At 32.6% G+C, this 16,801-nt stretch overlaps 2 protein-coding genes and 1 long non-coding RNA gene across 3 annotated transcripts; 2 read left to right on the forward strand and 1 right to left on the reverse strand.

Moving 5' to 3' along the window:
• LOC134260180 (uncharacterized) lies at positions 1-775 on the reverse strand. Its single transcript, XR_009990483.1, has 2 exons — positions 537-775; positions 1-426 (listed from the first exon to the last, which is right to left on the reverse strand). It is a non-coding gene; the product is annotated as an uncharacterized LOC134260180 (long non-coding RNA).
• A 7,613-nt stretch (positions 776-8,388) lies between these two features.
• On the forward strand, positions 8,389-8,829 carry LOC134260178 (uncharacterized). The gene has a single exon (XM_062742765.1). It carries the CDS (start codon positions 8,389-8,391, stop codon positions 8,827-8,829), a length of 441 nt encoding a protein of 146 aa, XP_062598749.1.
• Positions 8,830-8,927: 98 nt separating this feature from the next.
• Positions 8,928-15,928, forward strand: LOC134260182 (uncharacterized). Its single transcript, XM_062742767.1, has 3 exons — positions 8,928-9,297; positions 15,524-15,649; positions 15,819-15,928. Exons 1-3 carry the CDS (start codon positions 8,928-8,930, stop codon positions 15,926-15,928), a joined length of 606 nt encoding a protein of 201 aa, XP_062598751.1.
• The last annotated feature ends 873 nt before the right edge of the window (positions 15,929-16,801 follow it).

Genomic DNA, 16,801 nt, shown 5'->3' on the forward strand with positions numbered 1-16,801 from the left:
TGCTTTTGTCAAATTTTTATTGAACACCATTTTTATACTCAATATAAGAAAGAGACATCTTACCAATGAGTTAAATGACTAAAATATAGAACAAATAGAAATCTCACTCTAAAAATAATAGTTATTCTAATGTTAAACTATAATATGCGACACAAAGCATGTTTGACTTTAGCAGTTCCCTAACAGTACATTGGCAAGGCCTCTGATATAGCTGACGCTCAAAAAATGAAAATCAGAATATTGAAATTAAGTACATGTATACAATTCACACGCCACAGTGTATCCTAATGTATTAATTTATAGACAAGAATTTGCAAAGCATGATTTATGCTACATCTTTTTTTCGTATTAAAGTGGGACGTTTTCTTCTCCTAGACCCAGTGTTGTGAATTCCATGTAATCGCTTTGATTTCCTTCTTATAGACGCTAAATAAAATGAAATACAGAAATATTTAGATATAAAAGTGTGACAATAACTAATATATAATGCATACAGTCGTGCAATTGACTGATCAATATTTACTCACAATACTTACAAAACATAATTCTTTTTACCATCACTCCTCGGCTTTTTCCTTCACTGTCTTTTGTCGTTATTTCATTTAATCCTACATGTAATATCATAAGTAGCACAAAAATAATAATAAGACGTGTCGATTTCATTGTCATGAATATTTTTCTTTTTATCACACTTTCATAACAGTAAAATATTCCTGTAATCGCTTGAAATCCGATGTCATTATTACCTGGGGCCTTATCTACGTAATTTGTTTATTTTAAATTGCCTTTTATAAGGAAAAATGCTTTGAATATACTTACAATGCCAAACGTCGGATTTCAAGCGATTACAGGAATAATTTAGTGTTACAAAACTGTGATTAAAAGAAAAACATTCATGACAATGAAATCGACACGCCTAATTATTTTTTTGTGCTACTTATGATATTACATGGACGATCAAATGAAATAATGGAAGAGGACAGTGAAGAAAAAAGCCTACATGTAATGACTTCTTCGATTTAATTTTTTATGTCAGTGATTGGCTCCAGTTAAAACAAACGGCATAGATATGGAGTTTATTTTATGAAATGCATTTAATTTTTGGAGATTCATGAGGTTATGAACTACGACACTTCAAGCCGGCAAATTTCATGATCGAAGAGCGTTAATTTGAATCCTTTGGGCATACAGTTCTAATCATCGTATAATGTCAGACTTATAGTAAATGGATTTGATTTTTTTTCTGAAAACAAATAAGCAAAAAATAAGAATTCAATCATTTCGAAGGCACACATAACATTTTTTTGCTAATTAACATGTCCACAAACTTTTCTAAAAAACCTCGAATATATGGAGATAATAAACAATATACAAGCGCAAATGTCCATTAAAAGTATACAAATAAGAAGGAGAATTTTATCGACCATAAAACGTACGAAAAAAGGACTTTCAAATTGCCTATGAATAGTTTTGTATCGTCAACTTTTTGTCAACAACAGCAAGTGTATATTAGTAGAACATGACCTTGCATATCGAATCAACTGAGAAATGTAACCGTCGAAAATGATAAATCCCAGCTTAAGGACGCTCTAAACACTGCAAACGAAAGAGCTCTATTTATTAGGTATTTTATACAGTTAGAGTGATCTGTCATAAGATGTAAGATTAAAGAAATTATAATATAACGTTAATGACATAATTTATAATAGATTAAAATATTTTTAGCAATGTATTAGACCAAGAGTAAGAAATTTAATTAATTATTTTCATTAATTTTCCCAATGTAAGTACACAACAGTGATTTCTGCTCACAAATAGTCCATTGTCTTTGAGCATTTTTCATGCGCAAATAAGGCACGCACCCTATGTTCTAAATGAATAAAAAAAAAAGTCTTAATATATATATCTTTATATGATATATTTTTCTCCGAGTCCAAAAACAGTTTCTGATTGTGTTTAGAGATTCCCTAAACAGTCTTTTTGTGTACATCATTAAAGCTGAACACTTTTCATAAATAGACACCGTCAGACGGATATATAAACCCTTCGATTTCGTTTCACCCAATTGCACACTTGAAATCGTGGCCGACATGTAGTATTCCTTTCGTGATCTTTGATTTTTTTTCGTATATTCTTTTTTTGTGTGCATTTTCTGTTGGAAATAATAATGTTTTGACTTGTATTTTTCATGATACTTTTCTCCTGTTTTAGAATAAAAATCATAAAATTTGATAATTTCATTGCGACCGAGTAGCAGGGCATCGTAAGATGTACGTCTACACTCGTCGGACCTCTACAGCGAAATGCATTAACTGTTAACAGATCTGCTCCATATATAGGGGTTGTAGAGCGTCGATGAACGGGAAATGTGGCGAGCTATGACTTTTACAAGTAGTGTTCAGCTTTAAGCTTAGTTGTTAGGTTACCGTTTGTGTCCTTTTTCTAGTTAAATATATACAATGTAAATATGAAACATGTGTGTTTGATTCTGTGGTATCTTTTATTTTAGGCCTATTGAGATATACCGTGTCTACTTATGAATGGAAATAACTATTGTAGATTGATGATACGTCGTCGATAGACACCGGTATTGAAATGTCGAGTTAAAGTGCAAGCAAATGTTCTTCTATATCAGATTTAGAATAAATTGTATTTCAAATGAATTTGCTATTAAAGGGCGCAATGTGTAACCATGGGCATTCCAACAGATTTATCATTATGGTGTATAATTAATTTCTATTAGAACTTTTAAGAAACGATTCCTAGCAAATAATCAATATTGAAATTTTTTTACGTATACGAGTAATTGACGGGTATGTGAAATTATAATGTTTTCGATATTAAACTTAAGGAATAACTCACAGGTATAGACGTGATATCTCTTAATGACACTGTGTCAGGTAGTTACCCACTACATCCTTATCAGCATTGGTGTCGAATATGAACTAAGGAATCCCCCTCAACGCAATAAACAGGACGAATATAGTAAATCACTTTTTATTTGCGAGAACTCAACATATTTTCGCGTAATTACGCCAGACAGAGAGCTCGCGAAATTTTGATTCTTACGTATAAAGGTAAACCTTACGATTATATAGAGCAAAAACCACAATTTGTGAAAAATTCCTGCATGTCGCTTATCAAGAGTCAATAACTGTCTCGAGAAAATAAAGAGTCGCAAGAATTAAGTGATCCACATATTTCATTGTGATCTTGTTTTGTTTTTTTGTTTTTTTTATTACACATATTTCTTCAAGACGTAGGTTCTTTATTTGATCATTGACACTTTTCATTAAAATAGTTACGACAAAGATTAACATTTTTCAAATCTGTAATTCCTAACTGTTTAACAAAGTATCTCATTTCTTCCAAATACAATTAAAAAAATGTAAAAGAAATTTAAGATTTCTCGTGATTTCCTACTCACAACGAACCTAAGATGCTTTTTGGAAAATAGGAGCTGTAATTTTTTATATTGTACGAAGATTCTGCTATATAGATAATCAAACAGTTCATATGCTTTTGTCAAATTCTATATTTAACTTCTTTTTTTTACCAAAATATGGATGAAAAATCAGACCGCTGAATGAATAATAAAATGTTGAAAAATACATATATAATTCTAAAAATTAAAATTATTTGAATGTTAGAATTTTAACATGTGACACAAAGCACGTCAAACATGAGCAATTCATTAACAATACATTGACAAGGCCTCTGACATAGATGACGCTCAAAACAGAAAGATCAGAATATTGAAATTGAATAAATATATACGCACCACTTTTAATAACAAAGAGTTACTTTATTGAGGATACATGGCAGATTATTTATTAACGTGATAAATATTTTCTTATTAAACCAGGATGTTTTCTTCCCTGGATCCAGAGTTGTAAATTCCCTGTCGCAAGACCCTCTCTTGTAGACGCACAAAACTGAGAAATACTTAGATATCCAAATGTGGTAATTCCAGGTATAATGCTTGCAGTTGTGCATTCGACTGATACAATATTATCTCACAATACTAACAAATCAGACTTCGTTTTATGATCACTCCTAGGCTTTTTCCCTCACTGTCCTCTGCCATTACTTCATATAATCATACATGTAAAATTATAAGCAGCACATTATTAATGATAAGGAGTGTCGACTTCATTTTTTAACAATTTTTACTTTTAGTTTTGTAGCAGTAAAAATTCTTTACTGCCTTGCAATCTGGTGTTTGGCATTATAAGTATATTTAAATCATTTTCCTTATAAGAACATGTTTTAATATTAAACAAATAACATAAATGCAATTAGCCAAATAAACCCCAGGTAAAAATATATAGGATTTGCCAGCATGCCTTTCCTTCTCTGCATATTAGTACAGGATGTTGATTTATTTATAGAACTGTCTTTATTCTTTTAATTTCGAAAAGCTCATATGAAATGTAAGAATGTGAGATTATTGACTTTAACATGCAAGTTAGTAGAGAATTCATTTTATTTAGAGCATAGTTATGGCACGCCAAATTCACAAAAATGAGCTAAACCTAGTTTCACAATTGATAAACTATGTTTATCGTTTGTAAACTATAGTTTACAAACCGTAAACTATAGGTTTACGATTCGTTAAGTATAGTTTTCATCTGTGAAACTATATTTAACGGTTGTTAACTATAGTTTACGAATGCTAATCTAAGTTTATCTGTCTGTAATAAACGTTAACAATAGATTTTGTTGATAAACATAGATTCACGTTTGTAAACTATAGTTTACAATCGTAAACTATAGTTAAGAGTTGTTAATCATAGTTTCACAAATCGTGAAACTATATTTATCAGATCGTTAACTATAGTTAACGGTTTGTAAAATATAGTTTACAAATCGTGAAACTGTATTTATCAGATAATCTACGTTTTGCAATCGTAAATGATTGTTTTCGGTGTTAAGTATAGTTTACGGTTGTGAAACATAGATTATCGCGTTAACTATGGTTTACAGATGTAAAATATAGATTAACGTTGTTAACTACTAGTACAGTTTACAGTCCGTAAACTATAGTTTACAACCGATAAACCTAGTTTATCGACTGTGAAACAATGTTTATCTCATTTTTGTGAATTTGGCGTGCCATACATAGTTGTAAACATATGTCGTACACGTTGATTTTGTTTTATTACGTCACTGTTACAACAGTTATTATCTTAAACGCATTGAAGCTACACTTTTACATTACACATGCATATAAAGTGAATGGAAATCTATTGTATGCAAAACACCATATCACGGAGAAGGCGCGTTACTCAATTTGTTTGCAAACACCGTATACAATATATATTGTAGTATCATTTGGAAATATTTTTGAGGCACGTTATGTCTTTAAAATATGAGTTATTTGACGAAAATCTATTATGTTATAGGACTTAAGATAAAAGCTGACACGTCCTCAATTTGATTTTTTTTCCGGTCAAGGTTTGATTGCAGTTTAAACAGACGTTTTAGATAAAATTATCATTGCAATATAGATAATTTCTTTATGATAAAATGTAGGGATATAATAACAAATATATTTAATTCATACTTTACCATTTTCCAAGAAATTAAAATAATCTGTTGGACCACATTTGTAAATGGGGGGGGGGGGGGGGGGGGGGTACATTCAAGCACTCCTTCGATGTAAAATGAAGATTTTTATTCACAGCAATCCGATGCTTGGCATTATAATAAGTACATTCATTATTTTAATTAAGTTTTTCTTATAAAACACGCTTGCATAAACAAATTACAGCAATGATCAGAAATAGTGCTCAGATATTAGAACGCCGGATTTTGTCGGCATGTCTTACCCACTCTGCATAATAGTACAGGCTGGTGATTTTTAAAACTGGGGGACTACTGATATTCTTGTTTGCTCAGATTGTTTTTCCATAATTTACCTCGTTTAGGAATTAGGAAATTTTTCACACGTAGAGCATGTTCTTGCTTAAGTATCAACTCAACTAAGATATATGAACTCCGTATGCAGAGGATGAAGGTATTTTGCTGCATAAGTAAGGGAAGTTGACGATTGCAAAGTTAAAGTTATCACATTTATCAAAGGAATTGATTGTTAGACTACCATTTACATCTTTTTCAAATAAAATATTGAAAAAGATGTGCCAGACGCTGTGGTATCTTTTATCTAAAGCTCACTGGGATATATCGTGTCATTATAAGAATGGAAACACATTGTTAATTGACAATATGTCGTCGATATATATATAAATGTTGAGTTGAAGGCCAGTGTTTTCTTTCATTCACGAAACCGGGTATAAGATTTTATACAAAGTCTGCTTCATCAGAATAAAAAAAATTAACAACGAGACGCAATTGGTACCCATGGGAATTCCAATCGATTGTTGGAAGACCTGGTCTCAAAAGACAATATACATATTGTCAATCAGAAACTCAAGCATCTTTTTGATCTTTAGAATATTTGTGTGTACAATCAGAATGCTTTTTAACAAAATAATTTTGCAAATGATCAATGACTAGGTAAGTAAATTTACGAGTTCCATTTCTGTGAAACATATGGAGATAACAAACAGTATTTAAAATCAAAAGTCCACAAAACAATACAAAATAGGAACAGAGCAAACACGGACCTCCAAAACATCAGAGGTGGGATCAGGTGCCATGGAGGAGTGAGCATCTCCTGCCGACTGGTCACAATCGTCGTGTGCTCCTTGTCATTATCGGGAAATAGCGACAAAATCCGTCGTCAATTCAGTGTATAAATAATGGACTAAAAATTAATATGAAAACCGTCAGTCAGCATTTGACTCAATGGATAAATTGTATTTGCTGACAAGGTCATTGTATCGACCACAGAACTTACGAAATGATGAAACGAAATGATGAAACGAGACTGCTGAAATTCCTGTTTCATAAACTTGTCAAAAAGCAGCTGTCAATGATATCAAAAAGCCTGGACTATAGTATTATATATATAGTAATAGATGTATATAATCTTTTTAAAAATCGTAAGTTTTTAAGCTGTTGGATTTGGTAAAATCTTTGTGATTTCAAATTTTCCAAAAATATTAAATAAGATACAATTTAAAATTAAAGTGAAGAGAAAGGTCAAAATAATATCACCGTTGCTCAGGAAGATGTGCATTTACACCAAATTTGCTTTGAAATTACGAATCTTACTCTATGAGTTGTTATCTAATTAGTTACTTCTAGAACAATTTTTATCAGGAGTAACATACCGTAAGGCCTAATGGTGATAACAAAGTTCACCACTGAACACCAGCCATGCCATAGGAGGTTAATTTTACAGAAAGGAACTAAAACTCAATCTAATGAAATGCTGTGCTTTAAAAAGTTTCATTATTGACGTAAGTAACTGAAAAATTAATTAGAACAGAATGTAACGTTTTAGATAAGTATCTAAGATATAAGTTTATGATGTGACTTCAGAAGAAATTTTTAAATCATTTTACAAGTAACTGTATATCCGAAAAGAATTATATCGCACGACTTTGTAATAAATCGGATGTTTTCTTTTTGCATAGAAAATGAGGGATTATGTTGACCATCAATAATATATATATTAATTTCTTACAATTTAAGAGATAGAAAAATCACAATAACAGATTTTTCAGCCCTGAGGGCTAATAAATATTTGCTTAATGAGAACATTAAAACGAATAATGCTCTTCTTCAATACTCGTATATCATTTATATTTTAGAATTGAAATGGATCCCATCAAAAGTGCCCAAGATATCATTCGATGTGACCTTTGTGAGGACGCTGTAGTGCAGATGTACTGTGATATCTGCCAGGTCAAGTTGTGCATTTCTTGTATAGGAAAACATATTGTCGATGACTATCATAAACATAAAATAGTCCCTTTCCAGGAGAAAAAATCAACCTTGATTTATCCTAAGTGCACCACACATCAAACGAAAAGTTGTAATTTTCATTGTAAAGAATGCGATGTTTCTGTATGTTCTATGTGTTCAATAATATCTGAAATTCACAAAGGACATTGCCTTTCAACTCTTTTGGATGTTTATAATGCAAAAAGAGAAGTCATCGTTAAAGATACCGACGAAATCGAAAACATAATTTCGCCAACATATGAAGATGTAGCAAGAGACTTAGAAAATCAGATAGATAACTTAGATAAAGAATATGATACACTTACCACAACTGTAACCAGGCGCGGAGAAGACTGTCTCATGGTAATCAATGCTATTGTTGATAAAATGAAGGTAGAAATTGAAGAACAAAAAATCAAACATATGATCATTCTCAAAGAACATTTGCATGAAATCAAACAAATACAATTCTGGATTGAGGAAACTAGGCTAGAATTGAATCTTATGAAAGAATCAAATGAAATGTCCTTGACCATGCAATACAATTCTAAAAATAAAGAATTCCGCAAACTTCCTCCAAAGGTTCAAGTTTCGCTGCCAACGTTCAGTCCAAAGATAGTAAATATAGATCAGTTTTGCGAGATATTTGGATTCCTGACACCCTTACACATTACAACAGAAGAAAATGGTTACAAACTTAAAAAGTCGAAATCAGAGACTCTTTCCAGAGAGTTGCTAGAGAAACCAGAGCTCATCACTACTATAAAAACTGGCTACGAAAATCTCCTAAGTGTTACCTGTTTCGGTAACGAAGAAATCTGGACAAGGGCAAATAAGGACATTGATATGAAATGCTTTAATAATCACGGCTCAGTCTTGAAGAAAATCAAGACCAAATCAGGGGGACAGCCGAATGATATTGCATTGACAGATGATGGGGATCTCGTGTACGCTGATGGAAAGAATGGACTGTGAATCAAGTCAGAAAAAAGAAGATAGAGGACATTATAAGACTTCAAGACTGGACACCTTCAAATATTTGTGTCACCTCCTCTGGTGATATCCTGGTTGCCATGTTCCGTGATGATCGAACACAATCCAAAGTTGTCCGTTACTCGGGTTCCGTAGAAAAACAAACTATCCAGTTTGATGCTGAGGGTGGACCCCTGTATTCAGAAAATAACAGAATCAAGTACATCACTGAGAACAGAAACCAGGATGTCTGTGTGGCTGACAGTAAAGGTCATGCTGTAGTTGTAGTAAACAAAAACGGAAAACTCAGATTTAGATACACTGGACAAAGTCCTACTCCTCAAAACAAACCGTTTGAACCTCTTGGGATAGCAACAGACAGTCAGAGTCAGATCCTGACAGCAGACTTTCTTAATAACTGTATTCACATTCTTGACGAAAATGGACAATTCCTTCTTTATATAGATAACTGTAATTTCAAAGGTCCTCATGGCATACATGTGGATAAAACAGACAATCTTTTTGTTGCAGAATTTTATAGTGGTGCTGTAAAGAAAATCAAATATATACTTAAAGGAAAAAGAAACGCAGAGTAAACTTTTGAGGTGAATTAAATTTATTTTTCTGTTTATTTTTTTTTTTTTTAATTTTTTTTTTTTGCGGTAATCCTATCTTACGTTAAAATAATCTTTAAAGAATACGTAACCAAAGGATTTTGTCCGATAATTCATGATTTATTGAAACTCACATGACGATACCCCCAAAAAGTGAAAATCGAAAACTTTCAATATCTTCAATGTCTCACCCGCGCATCTGTCACAACCTTCATTCTTCTTTGCAAGAATTTTATCAGAATGATTATCTTTTAAACCCTGGCTATACTGGACATTGGTAACCAAGCCAAAAATTAGTCAAACGACGCGCGCATGCGCCAGTCAGACGAACACAAAAGTAAGTTGACCGGCTCAAAAACCCAAATTGTGCAATTGGTTTCTTTCAGTTTTCGGGTGAATGTAATGATTATGATAGTCTACTGTATTAATTACGATTTTCTGTGGTAGTAAGGTGGCGCTTAAACAGGTGGCAGGACGAATATCCCGATAGTTGAGACTCTCTTTCGCATTAAAGTCATCGTCACGGTTGGTTGGAAACCATTCCTGGTCCTCTCTGACAACGGGTAACACGTGCTATGGGGGGAAATTTACAAGAAACTGCTCAGTAACATGTTGTTGCTTTTGTACCGTGCAACGCGGCCGAGCTTGGTGTTTGGTGATAAGTCGTATTACCGAGGCGTTACACTTAGGTTCGTTAACATGTTAACTCAGGTTTTTGTTGACCAATTCAATTAAAAACAAATACATACAAATACAATACAATAATACAATGGGTGTCTTCTTAATTGGACAACCACTAACTGTGGTCAACGGGTGTCTCCAGCAAGTAAATTTCTTCTTGCCCTGCCTCTCCACTAGTACTGCTGCATCTTGGCACTTCCCCCACCTCTAATTGTGGTATGCCACCTCTCTCTACAACCAAGTGACAGCCTTATTCAGGTCTTACGTGCTTTGGTGTACTGTGAAACACTTAGCTGTTTATCCCCTGCCGTCTCACTGTATTATTCAGGTCTTACGACCGTATGTAAGAGATGAAACAAACTAATGTTTATCCATTCCGTCACCAGAGAGGTCCCCTGAGTTCCTGTAACACAGCATGTATTACCTCAGTACAGCCCCAGTACATAGGCAGTTTCATACTACTTGTATGATCTGAGAATTAATATTTTTTAGTGTTTAAGAATTTATATATATAAAAAAAAGTAGGTCTAACGTTTATACGAAACTAAACAACCACCATTTCTGTTTCACTTTTTCCTTACCTAGACCATTCGAAAACCCGACCCCATTACACTTCTGTAAACTGTAACAAGATTGCATGAAATTCATATCGTCTCTAAATACTGACAAACAATGTGTATACCCCTGGTGCAGCAAATGGTACAATATGATTTGTTGACAAACTCGTCGTCATCAATTTGCACGTGTTTTTGGCTTTTTGGTGTATTCCCTACGTGACGTCATACATTTTACGGTTGAGTAATTCTGAACATTGATTTTGGTGCATAGCTACTAACATTCTCATCTGACAAATTTTTGGTCATGCTGTCAAAAAAATATCGAGTATTATGCTACCCTGCTTTTTTTTCCTTTCAGTTTTTTTCCTTTTTTCCTTTCCTGCACATTTTTCGTTCTCTATGTTTGAGCACAGATGAATTCATAATATTTTTACACGATTTTTTTAAACAAATATCAGCGATGTAAAACACGATCCAGTATCTGAGAGCATACAGTAAAATTTCAACGAATTGATACATACATATACATTTGAATACTGTCAATTAGGTTTAGAAAGTATATAATCACGATTGACTAACCACTAGTAAATTAAATCCCCTGAAGCAGTATTTTCCTATCAATCGCAAATATATACTAGTAACCCCCCAAAAATATTGATTCTTTTTTTTCCACGGCATCAAGCATTTAGTTAATTTCACCTAAATTCAAAAATAGATAATATTATTTTAACCGGATTTTGCTTTCTTCTTTTACTGTGTAGTTATGCAGGTGTCACTATAGTACAGTGTCTTGACATTTGCTATATGCAAGTACTTTTATCATATGCAAGAATACATCATCGGAGATTCTTTTTATCCTATTTTTTTTAAATCACTATCAATGTTTTACATTGTATTAAAATTTGAATCTACTCTTTTTAACTTCGTTACTCTCATACAAAACCCATTGTGACGTGAAACGTGATACTGTATTTTATAAGCATATTGTTCAGGACATGCTTTCAAAAATACTCTTTATACCCTGACACAGTAAATTTAACACCCTACATTTTTTTTATTAAAGTATTAAAAATGCAACAATTTATGCTGATTTTACTGTACAGAGTACGCCTTTTAGGGATTTCAGGTATTTATGATCATTTCAAAATCTTCAATTATTAAAAATTTGTGCTGATTTTGGTGCTGTTTAACAGGTTGGGTACACTAGCTTTTATGAAAGACACTTTTTTACGTAAAGATGTTTTCGTCAAACATATGATTATAGTTGCTTCAAATACTGTACGTTTCTGACTTTTGCATTTTCATAAAACATTTTGATGAAATTGAAGAGTACCTTGTACTGTCTAATACTACTCGCATGTATATCACATGAAAAATACACTCATTCCTTTCATAAATATAAAAAAAAAATAAAAATGAGCTTCTAGGAACAATTCAAATTGCCCTAAATTTTCTTCAAAATTGAGTTCGTATTGAAACTTGTAGTAGCCCACCATGCATCTGGAAATAACGAACAGTATTCAAGTCAAATAAACATTACTTAAGTTCATTAAACATTACAAAATAGGAGCAGAGCAAACAAGGACCTCTAAAACATCAGAGGTGGGGTTAGGTTCCATATAGAGGAGTGAACATCCCCTGCTAACCGGTCACACCGTGTCCTTCTTGCCAGGAAATAACAGAACGCTCCGTTGAAAATTCAGTATGTAAATAATGGCATAACAATTAGTATGACAAAATCAGTAAGCATTTGACTAAACGATAACTCATTCAATAGTCAATAAAGTACAAAAGTTGAAGGATATGGAGATAACAAACAGCATTCAATATAAAAGTCCATAAAACAATACAAAGTAGGAGCAGAGAAAACATGGACCTCCGAAACATCAGAGGTGGGATCAGGTGCCATGGAGGAGTGAGCGTTCCATGATGGCCGGTCACACCCGCCGTGTGCTGCTTGTAAAACGGAGAAATCCGTCGTCAATTCAGTGTATAAATAAGGGACTAACAATTAGTATGAAAAACTTCATTCAGCATTTGTCTCCATGATAAAATGTATTTGCTGACAAGATTGTTGTATCGACCATAGAATTTACGACATGATGACTTTAAACGACACTGTTGATATTCTTGTTTCATCAACTTGCTTGTCAATAATTTACCTCGTTTAAGAAATTGTTCGTACGTAGAGCATGCTCTTGCGTATCGAATCAACTGAGATATATACACACCGTACGCAGGTTACATGTATGAAGGTATATTGCTGCATAAGTAAGGGAAGTTGACGATAGAAAAGTTTAAGTCATCACGGTTATCATGTAGCTTGGTTGTTAGATAGGCATTAACATCTTTTTCAAGTAAAATATCCAGGTGTGAAACAAATGTGTCAGACTCCGTGGTATCTTTTATCTCAAGCTCACCTGGATATATCGTATCGACGTAGGAATGAAAATGACCATTGTTAATTGACAATACGTCGTCGATATATCTAAATGTCGAGTTGAAGGCCACAGCAAGTGTTTTCCTCTTTTTACGCAGAAGATTTTGCACAAATTCTTCATATGAATAGGTCTGCTAATAACAGAGGGCAGTGGTACCCATGGGAATTCCAATAGATTGTTGGAATACCTGGTCTCCAAAAACCACATAGATATTGTCTATCAGAAACTCAAGCATCTCTTTGATGTCAACTTCAGAATACTTGTGTGTGCAATCAGAATGTGTTTTAACAAAATAATTTTGCAAATGACCAGTGACAAGATAAGTTAATTTATGAGTTCCATTTATATTGAAAAAGCAGCTGTCAATGATATCAAAAAGCCTGGACTTTAATTCATCGTGGGGAATGGTTGTGTATAAAGTTGAAAAATCGTAAGTTTTTAATGTGTTGATTTTGGTAAATTCTTGTGTTTTCAAATTGTCCAAACGTTCTTTGGAATTTTCTAGTATCCACATCTGATTCACGCCACTTCTTAAATATGCTGTTGCACAGTACACTTGAAGTTTATCCTTCACTACTGTCAATATATTAGTGAGGAGTAACGATAGAGGCTTTGTTGAACATTTGCTGGAACCCGCAATGTATCTTTTTTGTAAGGATTTTTATGATGTTATGAAGGTAGCTAATATAACATACAAATTTATGCTGATGTGAAAAAATTTAGTGGTCTCAACCTCATTTAATTGATTTCTAATTACTAATTAAAATGCACTTGTCCTGTTAAGAACAATTTGTATCCTAGTTATTCGGATTTAAAGGGCAGAGAAAGAGAGGTAACTCTATATGTAGGAAACTTCTTTTAGCATGAAAGTTTGAAATAATCAAATTATAGATGAAAGTTACTAAATTAGCATTCCAAAAAAAGGCGTTTTAATTTCTTTTAGCATGATAAATGTAGGGGGTGTGTACTTTGATATACTAGTATCTCAAATGAAATTATTGATTTCTTAAAAATTATGTTAACTCAAAAATAGAAGTGGTGTTTTAAACTTGTACAATATTATATTTTAGTTTTTTAGAAGAATGGAGCATTTTTTTCGAATATTAAACATATTATTAATTAGGGTATATCGCGATTTTTTGTTGCGTGATAAGGAGACCTAAATACCGATCTTTAGGTACATATTATACAGTCCAGAAATTATTCATTTATTTGCTCAATCTTTCAAATTACAATTACAGAAAGTATAAAAAAATGTAAAAAGTGAAAAGAGTGGCATATTACCGTCCAAACATAATTGATTTTATATACATAAAAATTTCAAGAAAGTCAAATTTTGTTTTTCTAGCATATTTTTTAGAAAAATAATGACTTTTCATATAAAATTATTGTAAAAACTGCTTTTAAAAATATCATGATATTATCGTGATATTGTGTGAAAAATCGTGATACATCTCAATATGAAATTTTTGGCGATACCCATCCCTATTAATAGTTATTTTATTGTATGAAAAGAAAAAAACAATTTTTTTTTCAAACTGAAGTCGCTAATAATCAATATTTGTCAAACCAATATAATTATTTTTTTCATATTCTGTATATTAAATTGTTTTCATTTTTAAACCCAGTTCCAAATAATATATATCAATTAATAAAACTGTCTATTCATTTGTATTTCAGATTCAGCATGAATCCCAGCAAAAATGTCCAAGATAACATTCAATGTGACCTTTGCCAAGACGCAATAGTACAGATGTACTGTAATTTTTGTCAAGTCAACTTGTGCGTTATATGTACAGGGAAGAATATTTGTGATGACTATGATAAAGATAAAATAGTCCCAGTCCAGCAGAGCAAATCAACCTTGATTTATCCTATATGTACAACACATTAAACGAAAAGATGTAAATTTCATTGTGAAGAATGCGATATTTCTGTATGTTCTTTTTGTTCCATAATATCGAATACACACAAGGGACATAAAATTTCAATCCTTTCGGATGTTTATAATGCAAAAAAGGAGTAATTAGAAAAGATACGGACGAATTAGAAAGCTTAGTTTTCCTCACATATGAAGAATTAGAAAAAGGCATATAAACTCAGATATCAAGCATACATGTATGAGCATGCTGCAAAATTATTTGGATGGAATTAACTAAAATATAGGATAGAAGGAGCGTTGCTACTACTAAAATTTAGGATAAAAGGAACGTTGCTAGAATTGCATAGAATTGAAGAATTGAATGAAGAATTGAACGGACTATGAAATAGATCTTCCAAACCAAAGAATTCAGCAAACTTTCTCCCAAAGTTTTAGTATCTTTGCCAACGTTCAGTCCAACGACAACAGATACAGATCAGTTCTACTCATTGTTTAGATCCCTGAAACCCTTATCCACTACAGCTGATGAAAGTGGTTACACAATGAAGAAACCAGAAACATCCATCAAAGAACTGTTGGAGGAACCTGAACTTATAACTGCTATAGATGCAGGGTATGATAAGCTTTGCAGTGTTATCTGTTTCGGTGGTGAGAAATCTGGATAAGGGCAAGGAAAGTCATTGATACGAAATGTCTTAATATTCAAAGCTCAATAATAAAGACATTCAAAACAAAATCAGAAGAATGGCCACATGAATTAGCCTTGACAAGTGATGGGGATCTAGTGTACTCTGATTGGAAAGTTCTGTATATAAAGTGAAGAATGGACAGACAGAGGAGGTGATCAGACTACAGGGCTGGACACCTTCACAGCTATGTGTCACCTCCACTGGTGATCTCCTGGTTATCATATTCATCGATCAGTGATGATAAAACACAATCCAAAGTTGATTAAATTCAAGTAAAATTGCTTGAAAATGCAAAAATTGGTCAGAAAAATCACAGTTGTTGGTCGCGTTAGACAGGTGGTCGTTTAATGCAGGTAGAATATATAGGGAAAAGCGTTGGGGGGGGGGGGATTTTTACGGTCACATGTGACAGTGAGTTGCTTAATACAGTGGGTCGCTATAGCAGTTTTGACTGTATCTGAGAATTATTAAGAGTTTTGGATTTATTTTCATAAATAATATAACAAGTCTGTAAAACAAGTCACATTTTGTTACTACAAAATCGAGATGTATTGTTAAATAAGAGCCAGGAGTCAAAGGGATATTGTATGCTTTGTTGTGAAGTGTAATTGAAACTCAATAAATACAACTCACTAGAGTGTGGAATATTTATTTTGTTGTCATCTGTGCAGATGCTTAAACTTGAATATACCCACGATTTAAACTGTGTCTGTTATTTAAATTCCAAGTCGGATATTAATAGATTATTGTTTAAAATTTTTGAAACCTATGAAACGTGGTTGATTCAAATTTTCAGGAAAGTCCTATCTTAATATAAAGTAATAAAACAAATAGAAAGATCTTTTTAGTTTTAGTTAGTCTGAATGTATTTTTGATCAAAAATACACCATATATGACTTTAAAATTGTGATTGCTGGCATAAAAAAAAATACCAAAATCTTAAAACAATATGCTAAACTGAATACTGCTTGCATATTTTAAAAAAATATATTTAAATCTTAAGATTACAAACAAAGAAATGCTGGATCTGACAACTGTAGAAGTTTCGGCTTGATGTGTGGATATTGATCTGGATAGCTCATTTGATAAAGCACCTGATCAATGATACAGG

The sequence above is a fragment of the Saccostrea cucullata genome, unplaced genomic scaffold, assembly GCF_032062105.1.
Source record: "Saccostrea cucullata isolate Sc308-1 unplaced genomic scaffold, CSIRO_AGI_Scuc_v1 ctg2201, whole genome shotgun sequence".
In the NCBI taxonomy this organism is placed as follows: domain Eukaryota; kingdom Metazoa; phylum Mollusca; class Bivalvia; order Ostreida; family Ostreidae; genus Saccostrea; species Saccostrea cuccullata.